The following is a 19398-nucleotide window of genomic DNA, read 5'->3' as shown; positions in this document are numbered from 1 at the left end:
TAACGGGTGATGGTATCACGATTGGTTATGAAAGGATCATCCTCCTGATTCGCAAGCAAGGATGGAGCGAGGGTCACCGCTTTGTGAAAAACTGAAAATAGTCCGAAAGTTAAAGAACGATTCTCATGTAGCACTCTGCACCTTAGACCAACACTGAAACTTCACCCCTCAGGCCATTATTACTACGTGGGCTCAGAAAAGCGTCAGTAAACACAGTTTGCTGTTGCTACATCTACGAAATACAAGTTAAGAGAAAGCCAGTTATCAGCAACATCCAGAAACCCAGCAGACGTCTCTGATCCGTCCAGAGCTCCTCGGAGATGGGCTGAAGGAAAGTGGAAAGGTGTGCTGTGGTCTGGTGAGTCCATATTTCATCATCCTCAAAGAGGGAAAAGGACCATCAAAGCTCACCAAAAGCCAGCATATATCATGGTACAGAGGCGAGTTAGCGCCCATGGCGTGATGCGTTACCCGCGTCTGTGAAGGCACCATTAATTCTGAAGGTAACATATGCCTCCATCCAGACGACGTGTCTGCACGTGTTACAGCAGTGTGGCATCATAATAAAGTGTGTAAGGTAACTAGACTGCCCTGCCTGCAGTCCAGACCTGTGTCCCATTAAAAAGTGGCACATTATGAAACCTACATCAAGCAAGAACACTAAAGAATTTCATGTTTTAAACTTCGACAATCACTGCCCTCAGTTCCCAAAATGCTTGCTGAACGTTGTTTAAATAAAAGCTGATGTAACACAGTGGTAAACAAGCCCCTGTGCCAACATTTCTGATGTGTCCAAGCATCAAATGAGTCTATGTTTACAGAAAATAAAGATATTTAATGTTGAGGGGTGTGAAGGAGGTCTCTATATCTATTTACATTTTATAAAGCGTCCCAACTTTTTGGGAATCGGGGAGTTCTACATACCAACAAGCACAAAAAAAATAAAATAAAAAAAAATAGGTCAATGCATTCACAGTGAACCTGATAAAGAGACAGTGACAGAGTGGCTTTGGTTGCCCTGCTGAATCCTGCTGCTGCCTCACAATCGCCTCCCAAGAGACTGCAGAGTTTCAACACGCACATTTAGATTATACCTACTTACCTGACGGGGCAAAGGTGACTCCCAAAAACCCACGCTATCGTACATTAAAGATTTCACTCAGAAACGCCTTCATATACGCCGGTTTGTTGCCGGATATTCACCTCCTGAGATTTAAAAAAAGCACAGGCCTCCTTCACACTGTTACTGAAAACAAACTGTCAACTTCTAAAATATTTAATAGTGCCTTTTTAACTTTGACACAATCATTCTGTCAGCGTAGGTGTCAGGAGTTTTTTTTTTATTTTTATAAAATGACACCCATCTTGTTTCGACGTCAAACATCCATTTGAGCGAGTGCGACTCTGAAACAGTGAAATGTTAACTAGACTGCCGCAGTGTCCACAGGAACTGGGTCATAGTTAAGTAATGCTGGGGAGAGGGAGAACAGGCTCCACCAGCTGTAGTGCTGCTGGTTTTCTCGCACACATTATTTATACTGTAGGCATTCAAGTGACACTCTCATACAGAATGAATTACAATGACTGAGCTCGTAGGCGTGTAGTGTCTCATAAAACATTGCTGCTGATGGACACGAGTTAGCGATACACCTTTTATGCTTTATCTGACGGGTCAGACAGCAGCTAGACGCGCCCAATCCGCATCACATCCCGGCACACGATGCATTTTCACTGGCCTTCCTGAACATCAGAATGTGTAGGATCCATTTCACTTATCATATAATTTACACCAAGCCGCTGCATCAACCCTCGAGGGCGTATCTAAAGAGATGCATTTAAGGGCCGATTCTAATCGAGCACAGGTGCTGCCGTTTCTGTGGGAAGGCGCAGCGGTTTTTGCAGACTGTGCGGCGACAGCGAGCTCAAAAAGTTCGAGTTAGAAAATCTACAGTTTTTTTCACTCAACATGAAGACAAAGACAAATCCCTCTGTGACAGCCGCTCGGTGGACGTTCGATTAACGCGAATGGTCTCTACAGAACGTTACCTGGTTGTTAAAAAGGGGAAAATTCCAGTTTATTACAACTCAGTCTAAGTATATATTCTCCTGTAAAAGCCTTTCGGCTAACAGCTCACAATGGTAGAGTCTCTCCTGTTCCAGGTGAAGTTTAAATGTGGAACGTGTGAAGGAAGAGAGTATGACCTATAAAAGCACTTAAAGGATAATTCATGAATGAAAACTCAGAGCAGCAGAGCGGTGACTGTGACATGACTCTACTGATGGAAGTGATGATACGGGATTCTATGATTTTTATTTGTATCAGTAACAGACACTGGAAAACAGTGACATCGCTAAAAAGACAAGACGACAGACGAGGGCAGCAAGGCTTCAAAACAAAACCTGACGTTGGATTAATTGCGCGCTGTCGAGACTTTGAGCAATCCCTGTTTTAGCTCCGTTCAACGCGTTTCTTGGCTGTGGTTCTCGCTGTGTGACCTTGTCGTAGCCGTCAACGCTGCCACATTCACAGATCTCAGCTGTTTACTTGGTGATGATGGACGGAAATAAGAGCAAAGTTCGAATAAACTGGAATTTTCTCGATCGATCTCTGGTCTATAAAATGTGAGAAAACAATAAAAACAGAAGAACGTTTCCCAGAGCTAAAGATGGTGTCTGTAAGGTGGTTGCTGTTTTAAATTACAGCATCAGTAAAAAACTGGTGAACTGAAAAGGATAAAAGGGGGAGCACAGGTTTAAGTTCAAGCACCAGAGTAAGCCCTGAGAACAGAGGTAGGGGGAGGGTGGGCTCAGCGTGTCCCTCATTACAGCAGAGCACCTCGCCACCCGGAGCGTGCCAATTGTCTCCGTGTCTGGAGTCCCATCGGCTTGCAGCGCTGCAAACCTAGAGTAACACGGCCACACCAGCAGCTCGCCTTAATCCACCATCCATCACTTTCAGATGGAGGGCTTCATTACAAAGCACTACAGTACGAGCTGGATTGGTGTGGGGGAGGAAAAAAAAAAAAAAAAAGGTTACGGCGCCTTTTCAATCACTGTTTCATGGCAATTTTGCACTGCAGCAGTTTGTGCCACTGAGTCTAAACCCTTAACCTTTAAAATATTACTTTAAGGTTATTTGACTTCAACCCACCACGCTGTGTACCACATCTGTACAAGTGAGCATGATCTCACAATTAGCCACTTTCACAAACAGATTTTTAAAAAGCCTCTCCGCTCTCACTTCTGTAAAAGCGGATCCAAATTTAGCCAATAAAGTCAACAGGGTACTCGGATGAATTGTGACTCTCACAACAGCCATCGTTTTTTTAGAGAGCGGTTGTCAATTTCTTCAAACGCTGCTGCTGCTCTGCTGCTCTGGAGCGAGCCTCTTCAAATCTAAATTGAAAAGTCATTACCCGACATCGGAGCACGCACACTTACTGCAAAAAATGTAGATTTTTGTATTGGTGAGACTAGAAGTCTCTGTCCAATATTATCCAAGAAAAAAGGTCTGAAATGCAAGGAAATACATGCGTACAAGCCAATTTATTGATGTTTCTGTAACTCATTTTACGTGATATATGGCACGTCGGGAATAGTGGAAAGTATGTGGACGAGCCGGAGGGGAAATAAACTTATTTTCTGTAATATCTGAGCTCATTTCTATGACTTCTCTCATTTGGGGCAACGTAAAATAGGTACCTAGAGGCATCATTTACAAAGTGATTTCAGTATCCGAGTTGCACCGTAGAGTGTAGTCGACACATCTCATTTTATTTTTTCATATTATATTTTATATTATACCTAAAAAAAATGGTGGAACAGATAAATTAAGTGAGGAAATGATTATTTGTAGAATGAATGATTATTTGTAGAATGAAAGGGCTCTAAATACCTCAGCGACACTCGACTCGACTCTTTGAGCCTAAAAAATGTTGCTGATTCTGTTGAAAAATAAAGCACCTGTTGCTGGAGAGAGTTAAAAACCCCAGGTTATGATTTATTTTTCTTCAAATGAAGGCATCACTGAGCGAAAACAAGTGTTGCGGTTGTGATTTTTTTACCGAGCTACTAAGTGCGACAGTCACGCCGTGCCACTTTACCTTTAAGAACTTGTAATGCTGCTCCAGATCTTCATCCTTGAAGCCTGTCCCGATCTGCAAGAGACGAAAGATGATAAGAGACACACACACACACACGCTTTTAGATATACACATATTCCCTCATGGTGAGACAGCAGACATTTGGCAGCGAGCTGCAGAACACAGAACAGCAAGCAAATCCACCCCTACACCAAGAACGCCTTGTCTAACTGCTTCGCCTGAAGCGTCATGTCACCCCTCAAAAGACCCGAACCCGCTGAGACACAAGAATCACCTAGTGGGCTGACGTGCACAGGAAAAGGAAAGAAAGACAAAAAAAAAGGCTGGTATATCATGCAAATACAGTATTTTCCAGCTCACAGATACACTCCAAAAAGGTGTTTCCTGCAGGTGTCCAACAGAAGCTTTATGCTTCTGAGCCTGCAGTCACCATAATAAGGTTTAGAGGTGTTTTATTCAATGGTGGCACCTTTATGGATTCTGGTTTTATCTATCTGGCCAAGCCAATAACTCTACCGAGCCAACTGTAACAACCGACTCTGTAGGTGCCGTTTGTGTAGTTAAGACAAACACAAAGACCTGTTTGTTTTTGTTGAATGACATAATCAGACCCCTACAGCATCTTAATTTGAGTCATACAGGCATGTTTGAGCTAAAACTACTAACAAGGAGGGCTGGATATCGTCAATCAACCCTCTGGGGCCGAATCAAAGGCTGCATGAATTGCTTTTTGCAGTTGTGGGCGATTGTTTGGACACCAGAGGGTTAAAACACTTAAAATAATAAGTTCATTTAAAAGAACTGAGTAGCATCCAGTGGTAACTTCTGATTGCAAGCCACTTGTTTACCCTTTTCTTTCTACCGCAACATGTTATTTTCATGTGATTATACACTAATAAAAACATAGTTAGGCATATTAGGCTCAATATTCTGTATCTAATCTAAAAATAAAATAAAAAAAAAACACACTGGAGCTTTAACTAAATAGTTTCTAACTTTGATAATACTCACACAAGAAGGTGTCGATCAGGCCTCAATGCAAGTCCATGAAAATTAAACACTGCTTTTTAATTATACTGAAATTATTCTGTAATGTTTCTAGGTTGGACTGAATATAAAGAAACAATAAACAACCTCAGACGTCCCTGATGAAAGGAAGCCAGAAACATTCGGTAAAGAAAGGTTGGCCTATTACGGTTTCCATTTTTGAACGATGCATCCCAAACATATCAATCCATCTGTGTTTATTGTTGTCTTAACACAAAACAGCTGTACGAAAACTCGACTCGATAAAGATAAAACCTTTTGATTTAGATCACAAAATATCTGATCAAAGCCGAACAACAGAGATTCTACTAACACGTTCTGGGTTGTACTCAAAAGTTATTGACGTTCATCGCTCATCCCTGCAGACAAGAAACATTTCAAATGCTCTTTGTGATTTCACTTCTTGTTATCCAGACGTAAGCTTGTGTTGTTTTTGAATGGACATTCTACACTTTGCTTCGAGCCTCTGATTCACAAGTTCGAGTAGGTTTTGGTGTTCAAAATCTAAGAAAGTCTGTCTAGTTGTTCCTCCCATGAAAATCAAGCTACAGGCGTACGCCAATACATGCTCGGAAAATAAATAAATAAATAAAAGATGAAGGGAGAGTAGTTTCTGATGTCTATATCAGGTGAAACTATGAAAAAGACCCTAAATAAACAACAAAAGTGGGATTTAATCAGATGTTTCAGTGTCTTCTGCCTTTAATAACAGTGTGTCAGGACCAAACATCCAAACAAATGAGCCACTGGGTGAGTCCATGAGATATTTATGAGAGTCCAAACAACAAGCCGTTTCTGTGACTATAACCTAATTGTCTTTTCCGTTTCATTAATGTTCCTCTTACTCTCACAGCAGCAGTTCTGCAGCTGCTCCTGGATCTGCTGAAGACCCGCGTCCCGCTCAAGGGCGTTTCAGCAGGACGTATAGTTTAAGATTACATTTGGGAGATGGAAATGTGGGTTATGTTCTGCTTTCAGCTAGAACAGAGCTCCTCGAACTGAAGGTTCCTGAAGTTTACCATGTCAAGGCCGATGGGATTATTTTTTGCCTTTGTTTTACGGCTGACATTGAAGAGTGGAAGAGGAAAAGACGGATGACGAGCGCTGCAGTCACATGACGCACACCCTAAACCTCTAGACAGCGTCGACGTGCGACAAGCTTATTTTATTATACAGACTGATTTTATACCGCTTATAGAAGATTTAATTACTCAAATCAACATTTGGTTGATATTTTTATGTAGTGTAGACACAACTTCAGTGCCCGAAGTGTTGAAAAGAAGAAGTATTGAGATTTTAAAGCAAAAGTTGCAATACAACAATATAACAAAGCTGCGTTCAAAGTAAAAAGGTTGTGACGATCTGTCCCGCCTCGACCTCGAAAAGATCAAGAAGTTTTAACTTTACTTATTCTGCTCTTTTTTTATTTTATTTACGTTGCAATATAAAACCTGACGTTCAGCAATTTCCTACAAGACTCCAGGAACAACATTCATTTGGAATAAGGGCTTGTAGATGTGGCTAGTGGGAGGCAAAAACATATTTCTACATTTTATAAACATGTTGCGGAAATGTGACTAAAATTCAATGAAAAATATCAGAGAGAAAAGAAAAAGTAAAAAGGTTGCGTAATCAAAAAAGGTAAAATATTCACAGCAAAGTACTCATTATACAAAACGCCTCAATCAGAGTATAACATTTATGTTATTGGAATATTTCCACTGATTCATTAACATACTATCAGCATTCTTATGCCTTTAAGGTAGAGCTGATGATAAACTATTTTGCTGTAGGGCAGTTTGAGCTACAACAATGCATATTTCATAAACTGATCATGTGATAAAAGTTAACTCAGAACTACAGATGTAAGATAAATGTAGAGGAGTAGAAGTATTCTACAGCTCAAACTGTACTTTAGTACAATACTTGAGGAAATGTACTTGGAAGATATCAAATCAATCCACTCCATTTAACTTCCTCAGCTCATTCTACAAACTTCCACCAAATTTCATAAAAATCAGGCCGCAGTTTTTCTATAATCCTGCTGACAGACAAACAAACAAGTAGAACCGCAAACATAACCTCCTTGGTAGAGGTAACGAACTGATTTTGGTTCTTGTTTTTAAAAAGGACTGCATGCATATTACTAAAGTTTGCTGAGCATGGGGGAGGTAATGCACCAAAACAACTTTAAGAACAAGGTGTGACTGCCAAGTTATCCACACATGGCTGAGATCAGAGTGCCAGCCAGGAGATTTCAGAATGGAAATTTGGATGCTTCATTTAAATGTGGCCAAAATCTGAGCCGAACGTGTGAAAAACAGAGTCAATAAAAAAAACAAAACCTGGTATGATGAGATGCACCAGGACACCCGTGACCGAATCATAACATTCTGCAGTTCAGTCCGTGTTTATTTAGAGTTTAGCACAGCGTCTTCTGTTGGACAATTCAAATTCAAACATCCATCCTCTCCTCACTTTGCCAGGATAGTGTAGAAGTGTGAAAAGATTTTATTTATAGAAGAATTAGTAAGAAGAGGAAGAGAACTCTGCTTCTAATGGGCGCTGTAACTTGCGTCAGCTCCAGTGGCCGACAGTAGAACGTTGTGCTTCAGGGGTGAATGTGTGCAAGTATGAGACAGTGACGCAGGCGGTGCTGGTCACCAAATCCTCTTTCGGAAAAGTTAAAGAACAACAAAATATGGAGATTGAAGGTTCTGCAGGATGGAGAAGAGACAGAATTTCTGCTCTGTGGTGACTCACATGGAAGTACACACAAGTGGTCACGGACACTCCAATACATGCTTACCACGTATCCTAAGATGCACCCAGTCACGCCTCCACACACACTTGTAGACACAAAGATTTGAGGGGGAAAGTGACAATTCAAAAGCAAACACAGACACACTCTCAGAAACATAAACCACCCCCGCAGCATGCACACACACACACACTATAAACAGACGTGAGGAGAAAACACTCAACACTCTATCCTTAATAAAAACATTGAAAATGCATGTTGCAAACACCAACAAAACACTTTGATACAATGTGACATCAGAGATAAAGTGTTCACACTGCTCCCACAGGCTGAATCATTAAATACATGTACTGCTGGAAGGTAGAATTAAATTAGATTAACACTTTGAACTTTGCGATTCAAACGCTCCCTGAAAACGTTGACGTACATGTTGAGGCCAGAAACATAAAATGAGTTTCTCTGGGAGGCGTTTTAATTCGAGGCCTTTGGCCCCGGCCGACTCCAGGCATGCACCGTTCACAACATGTGCACTAATTCACCCTGCTGTTATTCAGATGGGAAGGAAATAAAGTGAATACCAGCGTGATGGTGAGTGTGATCAAAGCACAAACCTGCATCCAGGTCGTTTAATTCGGGCTTGTTTCAAATAAGTAGATTAATTTCCTTATTTCAGAAACTTATCGTGTACGGAGTTCGGACACACACCTTGCAGACGGACTGGAACTCCTCGTTGTCCTCGTCGTAGCAGGCCAGCAGGAAGCCTCCATAGGTGCCCGTCCTCTTGCCTTTTCCCAGGTAGGCGCCAATCACGCACAGGTCCACCGTGTCGCCCACGCCCTCCAGGTAGTCTTTCTTCAGCTGCGTGGGGGAAGACAGCGGGAGAGAGATATTAGTTTATACATCATGATGAAGTAACAATATAAAAGAATAAACAAATGTGATGAGAGAGTGCATCTCAGTATTCATGTTGGCTCTGAAAAGAATCTTTGCACTGATTAAATGTCAGAATTAAATGTCACTTATTAACAATGTGAACTGTCAGAGGTTTTAACTGGAGCCTGAAGATGGTAAAAATCTTCTTGTTCTTCAGAAATTTGAAACCAACTTGTGTAAAAATGATGTTCAGTGTTACCGTCGAAGGTGTCTGGGAAACGTTACTCTGACAAGATCAGAGATTTGCTCTTTATCGTCACGAGGACTCGTCGTTGTTACGCTTCACTTTAGTTGTATGTTGAGATTTTACACAGAAGGCATTACATACACGTGTGTTCACGTCTGTGTGTTTGTGTGATGAGGGAGCACAGCTTTGGGTCAGTGCGTGCTGATGTTTACAAACTGTGCGTTAAGTTACCACCAGGTCACACACACCTTCAACCAGTTATGAGAGCGCTTGGCGATTTCATAGGTGGCGTCCTTCTCCAGAGTCTTCACCATTAGGCCCTCGCAGGAGTCTACACACACACACACACACACACACACACACACACACACACACACATACATTAACACCCCAAAACACGACTGTTGTGCAGAAAGGAAATGAACAGATTATCTTTCAGATACATGGAAGGTCTTTGTCTTCTTCTGAGACACACTCAATATATTCAGGACACAGACAGACAGACAGACAGACAAGGACACAGGCTTATATACGGTGTGTGTTTATTATCATAAACACACACCGGGAAACATTTCCATGTCACGTCTCATGAACACACACACACACAAACACACAAACACACACACACACACACAAGAAAAACTCAATTACACAAGTCAAAGCTTCTGTCCCTGTTGCGCACGCACACACACACACACACACACACATAAACACATTGAAACAACCAACGTGCAGGCCAAACAAAAGACAGCAGGCAGACAAAGAAGTACACAACTACTACACACACTCAATTTATACATGAAGGCAGCAGGCAGGGGCGCAAACGTAATGGAACGCACACGCAACACACCCACACACACAAAAAGAAGTTCAAGACCCAGCAGGCAGGGAAACAAGTACACAGTTAGCACACACACACACACACAAAAAGTTCAAGACAAAGGAAGTAAGAAAAAGTCTGGATTTGTTGCGCACACACACACACACACAAACACGCACACACACCTCGGACAGACTGCTCCAGGAACTCGGCGATGGTCTCGGTGTTGTCGGAGTCGATGGATCGGGCGAACACAAACTCTCCCTCCACCTCTGAGAAGCTTTCTTTCAGCAGAGCCCGACGCCGACACAACGGCTGTCGCACCAGGGACTACACACAAACACACACACACACACACACATATTTATATATAGAGACACACACATCATTACAAATGGCAAAACTGTATCATTACAACCATTTCCTCTCCATAGCTTGGAGCCTTGCGATGACAAGGATGAAATGCCATCTCAACTAGCTACCCACACACACACAAACTCAGTCTCAGAGTATACTCACAGTCACGACAGCTTTGGACACACATACAAAACACCCACACACACTCACAGACACACACACACCGTAGACTCTCAAACCAGCAGAACACAGAGTCTTGGTTACACACATTCACTATGAGCAGGTTTCCACCACCTACTATTGTTTTGGGAGCATTATATGCATCGAAAAAATGAATTGAAAAGGCTACAAATTCCATTTTTTTACTATCATACTGCGAAACAACGCTTTGCAGAAACGGAGATGCGCCTACATATTCGGGACAAGCGCTAAAAAGTTGCCAGGTTTCACCAGATATTAATGTTTGCTGCATCTGTGCCCTCAAAACAACATGTGTAATGTGTGTGTAGGTCTTTAAATCTGCCACGTTCCCAAAAAAAAAAAAAGCACCAAGGACGTGACCTTGGTCCTCAGTGGCAGCTGTAGTGCCGCTAACAGCAACTAATGATTGGCTGGGTGTTGGCATGGAGGGTGGGGTGGTGGTGCTGGTGGTGGGCATGAAGAGCCCTCCTGAGGCCAGCAATACAGTTAGCAGTGAACAGGACGCAGTGCTCAGAGAATAGGACTGTCAGAGTTCCTAGAAAATCAATTAAACATAAATTAATTAATAAAAAAAAACAGCTTAAAAAAGTGAGACAACATACAGAGACGAATTAATTCATAACATTTACATAAATGCCATATTAGGTGGGAGGCGGCACAACTTCCTGCTCTTTTAATTCTGTTGTTGTGTTTGCGACCACTTGGGAAAACTGACATAGCATCGGCTGATGGAGACAGTCACTGATTTGCATTTACTCCGGCTGACTTTGAGGAAATTAGCTTTACAAAAATGTGTATTATTTAGAATCACACACACATACACAATTACCATCCACAACACACACACGTACGCATGAGCAGAGGCTGTCTCAAAAAGGCGCTCTCTCTCTCTCTCTCTAAAACACACACACACTCACTCAGACACACTCCGCTGGAATTACAATGAGCGTTACAATCATTATCTAGTTACGGCCTCCAGTAGTACCATCATTGGCATTCAGGGACGTTGTTGGCATCTCAGCGGGGTGACGAGCACACGAGCGCACCCTCAAATAATAAACTTTGTGCACACTCACACACACACACACACACAGCAGTTTTAAATGACAACAGCAGCACTGAGAGAGATCTCTAGGTAATATTTTTCCTCATCAGCACCAGGCCTTACCTCGCCGTTGAGATAGAGGAGGTCAAAGGCGTACACGCACACTTGGACTTTGATCTCCGAGGCATCCACATCCTACAAGGAGGCATCAACACATACACAAATACATTTTAATGTTTGTTTCCCCTCCCCGTGACAAAAACATGCAAATAGACGCATCGTATTCACAAATCGCTACATCAAACCATGGGACTTGTTGCAAAGAGCTCTTTGATTTCACTCCTGTTCATCTTGAGTTAACCACCCTTCCTTCCTGTCTGTTAGTCTCCCCTCTACCTTTTTAACAGCCTCGCATCTCCTCGTCTTTCTCCCCCCCTCGCTTCCTTCTCCTCGACTCGCTTCATTCACCTCTTCTGCTTTTCCATCTCCTGCTCTCACCTCTCTTGCACCTCGTCCTGTTTATTCTGCTCTTGTTTAAACCCGACAGTCTCCAGAGGCCTGACTCTGCCTTATTACAGTGTTTCCACCCTGATGTAAAATTCCAGGACTTTTCCATAACTGTGCTGAAGCAATGTTGAATTCTAAGATTGTGTTGCAGCAGCCGTTCGTTAGGCCAACAACTTTCTGTGTAAAGTCAATCTTTCTGCGGCTGCTGCATCGTTTCGAACTTGTGATTTACTAAATCAGGTCGCAGCATTAAACCTTTAAGATACTGTGTTGCTCTGTGGAGCAATGTTTGAGTGGTGTGTGTGAAACAGTTCTGCCAGTGGATTTATGCTATTCTGCTGATCTACAGGCGGCAACACCAAAATGATTTTTGCAATTTTTTAACGAGGCGGGAAACGTAGTTGAGATTCCTTCAGCTTCAAGGATGCACACGGTGTGTTCTGCATGCAAACAATGATCTGTGTACCGGGACACTCCACAGATCACTTTGAAGAAATGTCTTCGTTACAACAAACTTTTCATTTGTGATCAGCTGCGGGGAAACACTCGTAGAGAGCGCTCGAATCAAAAGCAATCAAACGATGCAAACAGGAAGTGGCTGCAGCAGGATCGACGCAGCAGCTCGTCGAATCCAAATCCTTCCAGATCCCGCCGAGTCATTAATCAAATCTCATTAGGTTTACCTTTCCAAATTTGCAAGTCACTAACAGCTGCAATAACAACAATTCAAAAGATGTCTAATTACCTTTTGTTGGCTGAGAAAGCAGAGAGACTCGTTTTGAGTGGCAGTCTAATTAATGTTCACAACCCTGAAAATGAGACGAGCGGCATAATGCATGAAGTGTACATTACAATGTGACACGTTCGGCTAATGGCTGAGAATGAGAAGCCGGCTACCTTTACGTGGCTCGTTGCTAAAAATAGCGAGCGGGTGTTAAGAGGTTTGATAAGAGATTCGTTGGGAGATTAATGAGCGAAAACCAGCATCTGAAACAGAAGCGGCTGTCAGAACTCATGCAGATCAGATCGTGACGGGGGGGGCGAACATCTTCAAAATCACCTACTAATCCTTTTAATCCTTTGTTAAGATGTGTCCGTATTTCATATAATCTTTTAGTCAACAGCCTCGTGTCGTAGCAAGCTTTGTCGTTAGCTTGTTTCCATAGCTGGTAACAGTCAATATACTTAGCAACTAATCCCTCTGTGAGAATTTTTTTTTTTTGAATATGCGTAATTCTCAATTTAGCAAAGTTACATTATAATCAGTTTGAAGCAGCTGGTGCGACCGGCTCTTAAGATTCTTTAAGAAAAACTCTTCTCCTCCAGAAGTCGATGATATTCCGCTGGTGTGAAATTTAAAAGATGCCTCTGCAAGCTTTAAACCTGAAACGTTTCTCTCCAGATTTATCCCTCCGCTCGTTCTCACTCCCCCACCCACCCCCACACCCCTCCGTTTAATTAGTCCATATCTGGTCTCATCTCCTCATCTGAAATATTTCATTTCAACAAGAGTGCTCGTTGGTCGTAAAACAGTGGAGACTGTTGTTGCAAAATGCCGGCAGCGCCTGTAAAATCAGTTTGTGTATCAAACCATCATTACAAATAATCATGATTTCATAAAAATCCAGCAAAAAAAATAAAAAATCATCAGGATAATCATTTCCAGCCATTTTCATCATCGTGTTCTCCATTATTTGCGCTCTCATTTCTCCTTTTCCTAATTTACAAAGAGGTCATCATGCGTACACAAAGACAAGGTAACGGGCGCCGTTTCTCTCTAATGTGATTGGTGTAGTGGAAAGAGGCCGTTATTCTGATCAAAACTGAAAAAACACCTCGCTGACATTTGCAATCTCACGCCTCTCCTCTCTCTCCTCGATCCATTTTGCTCTTCTGCCTCGTACTTATCAATCTCTCCCTCTTTCTGTCTGCTCTTTCTCCGTCCATCTCCCTCCGTCTGCCGGATCATTTCACTCCATTATCTACCTCTCCTCTACCTCCTGGTCTTTATCTCTGTCTTGTTTTCTCTCTTCAACCTTTTCACTTTTCTCTCTGATCACCGTCGTCCTCTCCTACTTTGCAGCCTGAGCATTTGACTCATCCTTCAGACCCTCCATTACCTTTCTCTTACGAGTGGTGAGGACCTGGAAGGGCTGGATCTGTTTCTTCTCGCGATCCCAGGCCACGGCCTCCGCGTCCAGGACGCAGGACACCACAGAGTCCTTCTTCACCTTCAAAAGAAATAATAAAAGACACATCAAAAAGGGAAGTTATACACGGATAAAAGATATGAGATTATATATATTCAGTAGAGATATGAGGAGGGCTTTTAAGATTTAAAAAAAAGAAAAGAAAGAAGGATGAAGTTATTTGCCAAACTGCATATGAGCAACATCTGCAGCAGCAATCAGAGGACTGCCTGGAAGTTTCACTGAAGTAAATCTAACAAACTTGGAGCCTTTAAAAAAAGGCATAGATACAAGCAATCCAATTGAAGACATGTTCAGGCTGTTTCAGGACCTACAGCTGCCCTCAATTTGTTTCCAAATGCTTTTGGAAGTCAACACATTAACACACTACATTTATCGCTACACTCTTCAGTAGGTATGTCTATTGCTACCGTCTCTTCTACTTAACCAGTTAGCAAAGTGTTAAACCCGCCCCCATCTTTTGGTCCGAAGCCCACGTTGTGCCAAAAGCCAGAAGCTTCACTCGAGACGTTTTTTTTGTTGTTGTTTTTTTGCAGTTTGCTTCTCAGTTTGTTTTTTTCCATCCCTGCATCAACTAAAAGGCTTTGGCAGATGATATTTCCCCCCCGTGCTGGAAGAACTCTGACAGGGTTTAACCATCTATGGGGCAGGATTATATCGACTATCGCCGCAGATTTTCAAGATCAGACGAAGTGGCTGCTAATTATCCGAGCCAACAAATCGTGCGTGTGGAGATTAGGGGTGTTAATCCCTCGTCGGCCTGGTCGATTTGGGGGCCACGAGGATGCTTTTTGAAAATGTACGACTTGAACCAGGCGGAGAGCAGATCAGTGAGTGAAAAGTGAAAGGCGATCAGAGCGTGCAATCACAGTTAACGGACAGATTAGAGGCAACAGGTTGTTTTGGAAACAGTCGAACACGTCAGGCATAAGCAGTTAGACTCATAGGGTCATTAGGCTAAGTAACACATTAATTTGTAATTAATGCATTTATATTAATATAAATGTGAATGCATTAATATTAATTTATAATTGGAGGCATTAAGGCAGTATGGTAGCTTCAGGAAAATTAGTTTTCCCTCATTAATATGCAAAATAATGCAGCAAGGTGCTGTGAAATCTAATCAGACCATCTTCTCTGTGCAGTGTTGGCGTTTCGCTCAGGCATTGTTCGTTGGTTGTGTTTATAAAAATGTGTGTACACACACACACACACACACACACACACACACACACACACAGCCATGACAACATGAAGTCAGGACTGAGGATGCACATTTTAATTGAAGGAGGGATTCATCAATCGTCTGCCACCTTAATGATGAATGGATTTCTTAATGAAAGCTTCATTTAAACATGTGACACGGATTATTTTTTCACAGCACAGTCACGGCAAACGAAATGTCACACGTTAAACACAAGAGCTCAAATTAAATAGAATGAAATGTTGCCTTCATTTTAAAAAAGAGGTGCATCTTTCTCACGGCATGCAAAGAAAGCACCAAACACCCCAAACTTCACTCTTTTTTTTTTCTCAGCGTTAAGGCAACGGAAACGATGAGAAAAGGAAGGCGGGAAACAGCAGAGGAGAGACATGACAGGATAAGGAGCATCGAGAGAATGAGGAGATGGGAGAGGAGCAAGAAAGGAGAGAGAGAGAGCGAGAGAGGGGTGGGAGATGTGTGGAAGAAGAGTGTGAAACAAATGGTGAGAAGGGAGGTGGGGGAAAAAAAGCAAAAACTAAAAAACAAAAAAAAAAGGTGAGAAGCAGCAGTCATGAGCATGAGCATGAGTGAATACGTAAGGTAGAGAGAGGAGTGGTGAGAGGGGAAGGAGGCAGAGCGAAAAAAGTAAAAATCACAGACAGGTTCTATCAAAGTGCTGAAAAAGATGAGAAGAAGAAGAGGAGGAGAGACAGACAGGAGTGTGAGAGGAGAGGAGAAAGAGGTGAAAAGGAGAACAGCGGGGTAGTGAGGGACCCGAGCGGGGTCAAGAAGTAGAGGAAGAAGAAAGGAGGGAGGAATGATTAGACAAGGAGAGACATGAGGAAACGACAGGTGGACAGAGGGGGAGCAAAGGGGTGAGAGCGAGAGACAAAGAGTCACGTAGCTTTTAAAGTTCTGAAAAAAAGAAGAAAAGAAAAGAAAGTCAGTGTGAGAGAGAAAACGTGAGGGGGCAAGATGTGAAGTGATGAGAGGGGAAAGAAAAGTTCTGGTTTTCATATTCTGCCGTGACCTGACCATGTTTGTGGATAGCTGGAGAGGCCGGGCGGGGCTGCACGGAGCTGTTGGTGTACCACAGATGAAAGAAGCTCTTCTTCTTGATGTTTGGGAGGTGTGCTAGTTCAAACTGCACCATGAGCATCTCAGCAATCAGACAGTTTTTTTCATCCACTGACCAAAAGAGCCAAAAAAAAAAAATCTTATTGTGAAAACGATGAAAACAATCAGTACGTTTCTTTTACTACTTCAAAATAAAAGCCTCCTGCTGGTTTTGTCATTGTTTTTTTTAATGTTTTAATGTTTCAACCAGAGTCCCTCGACTGTCAGATTCAGGCGATGTGAATGTTTTATTTCTCTCATTCACAGGCTCGCTCGCTCTCGGCGCTCCCACTCCCTCATTCACCGTCTATGTCGCTTGACCACAGCTGTAGCTCTCTCTCAGACAAACAAACAACATAGACTGAAAGCCAGACACAGACATAGGAAGTTGGGTACGTGAAATAAACCAAGCCAGAACACAACTGGGAGAGCATGGTAGTTTAGTCCATTAACTCCACGGGATAGCGTCCTGTTTCAGTTATATTTCCGTCTGGTTGTGGAAGGTTTGACATGTCTGATTGTCAGATTGGCCACCCAGGTGTGATACTGCGCTGCGTTTCTCCTCAAAATGTTAAAATCTGGCCAAACTTCTGTTCGCCACAGGTCACTGCAATTTTTCAACTCATGCTGTTACAGCTCAAACACACGACTCCTGTTCAAATGAATGAGAGAACCTGTGCTTTCACCACAGTGCCTGATTTGGTATAAATCAGCCCGATGGAAACGTTGGACGTGATGGAGGAAATGTTCCAATATCAATCAACTTTATACAGCTCTGATGGTGCTGAAGTGATCAGTAGGCAAAAAAAATAAGGATGGAAAAGTAGAAAACTAAACTTACACAAGACACCATTTGGTTTGAGGGAGGAGACCGTCCCAGGTTGGCCCCCTGCAGCTTTAACAGCATGGGTCAGTGCCGTGATCCCCTGCTGCGTGGCCACAGCAGCAAGATGAAAGCATGCTATACTGGGCCCATAAAAAATAAATAAACAGCCTACACAGATTCTGCTTCACCCTGTAGTTGCAGCCTCCCGTGGTCTTAAATGTGAGATTTTAAAAAAATGAGACGCTTCATTCACAAACTATTCTATAGTCTCATCTGTGTTCATTCATAACAACCCTACAGTTATATTTCGGTTTAGTTCTCAGCTCTGAGTTCTTACAGTGAGAAGTAATGAGTGTAATCTGTCCACTAAGGATGGATAATGAGGTGTCAGAAAGGTGCTTTAAACTTAAGCCTTTTCGTCGATACTTTAGTTTAAAATTAAATTCCCCTAAATCGACAGAACACGACGAGATACTTTCACCTTTTTTTCCTTCTAACCGCTTTTTCTTGTTTGTTTGGAGACACAAAACACATCGAAGTGTTTTCTCCAAGAAGAACATTGAGTGAAACTCGGTGCAGGACAAGCATGCACCGATTTGCACTAATAAAGTCTATGTCTTAATAAAGCCTAGCGAAGGGATTTAGTAGTTAAATGCTCTGACAATTTTGAGAATTTCTCAGATTCATTAGCGCGCCCCTGATAGACCAGATGGGAATTTTCTTTTAATATCGACATTTCAATATGGGCTGTGCACTTGACACAAGTCTTAAAAACAACAACAGCGGTTGAGTGAGGCAGGAGAGGGAGTGGAGACTTCATTGCAGATCCCTACTAAAGCAGAAAAACATACTCAGCAGGTAGTCGAGGTAGTGAGCACGCTCAGATAACCCCCAGGCCAACTGCCAAAGCTTCAGGTGCTCTTTTTCTCTCCCCACGCGAGCAGTAGCTCCCTAATTTGGCGAGCTTACCCACAGCTGCGATTCTAATTTTAATGACTGGTGTTTGTAACATCTGTTAGAGTGATGAAGTTTCACGACGAGCTGATTTACATTTTCCAGCCTTGGTAGACCTGCTCTCTAAATTAGAGAAGTTTAATGGTCGGCGGTGGCTGAGGGGGGGAAACAAGAGGACAAAGAAGGGCGAGGCAAAGGAACAAATAAACGGAGACAGACAGAAGCAGAGAGGAGGAGTGGGCACACGGAAACCTGACAGATGAGTGACAGGATGAGAGAAAGAGGCAAAATAAAAAGACAGAGCGAGCAGGATAAATGTGTGCAGTTGTTATCCGCTCCACTGTAAAAGCCCTCATTTGACAATCACGGCTCAGACAGAGTCTCTTCTCTCTCCCGGGGGGCCGAGCTGCAGCGCTTCTGTGTGTGCGAGTGTTTGTACCTTGGGAATGCGAGAGATGATATCTGGGTATTTGGTGGTGTTGTCTTCCTGGTTGCGGCTGAATATTCGAACCTCTCCGCTCTCCAGAATGTGAATCTGCAGGGAGGAATAGGAACAAGCAGAAAACAAAATAAATGAAACAGACTCAGACTCACAAAAATCTGATTTGACAATTAAGTCTAGCAGATGGATGAGTGACGTAATGCATGCAAGTGAAGGTAGAGCTGCCCAGTGAAACACATTAAAGACCCGTGAAATTAAATCCACTCCCTGTGCACAATATACCAAAATTAGATTACACAACAGATTTATCTATTGAGACCATCATAAAATCTTGCTGTGACTTGGCCCAAAGACATGGCAGACTACCAGTTGGACCTCGACCAATCAAAGCTTCCCTTTCTTTTACGACTTGCATGAGGTACGTGGGTAATCACTGAGGATTTCACTGTCCACACCTGACAGGAACGATTGTTTGTGTGTACCGTAAATACACTTCTGACATCTTCAGAGCTGCTCCTGTTCTGTGTGACAGACTGTTAAAAACACAAATGTGTTCAGCTCACTTTCAGATTATCCAGAGAAAAGCAGGAAGCTGTCACGTTTGAGGAGCTGTATGTTTTGGCGTCTTTGCTTGAAAAACGAGTTGTGCTGTCAACGACAACCCTACGACATCCTCGTACATGCA

At 42.6% G+C, this 19398-nt stretch overlaps 1 protein-coding gene across 1 annotated transcript in view; it reads right to left on the bottom strand.

The window, feature by feature from the left end:
* Nucleotides 1-19398, bottom strand: part of lig1 (ligase I, DNA, ATP-dependent) — a 41247-nt gene that overhangs the window by 4655 nt on the left and 17194 nt on the right. Inside the window, exons 18-24 of the mRNA XM_019264904.2 lie at nucleotides 18711-18806; nucleotides 14082-14192; nucleotides 11578-11649; nucleotides 10037-10181; nucleotides 9280-9362; nucleotides 8617-8769; nucleotides 4104-4157 (exon numbers count right to left, since the gene is read on the bottom strand). Of these exons, the coding sequence (XP_019120449.2) occupies nucleotides 4104-4157; nucleotides 8617-8769; nucleotides 9280-9362; nucleotides 10037-10181; nucleotides 11578-11649; nucleotides 14082-14192; nucleotides 18711-18806 (714 nt within the window). The remainder of the gene's footprint in view (nucleotides 1-4103; nucleotides 4158-8616; nucleotides 8770-9279; nucleotides 9363-10036; nucleotides 10182-11577; nucleotides 11650-14081; nucleotides 14193-18710; nucleotides 18807-19398) is intronic.

Source organism: Larimichthys crocea, chromosome II (assembly GCF_000972845.2).
Source record: "Larimichthys crocea isolate SSNF chromosome II, L_crocea_2.0, whole genome shotgun sequence".
Taxonomy (NCBI): Eukaryota; Metazoa; Chordata; class Actinopteri; family Sciaenidae; genus Larimichthys; species Larimichthys crocea.
The sequence above is the reverse complement of the archived record's forward strand: the minus strand, read 5'-3'. Positions and strand labels throughout refer to the sequence as shown.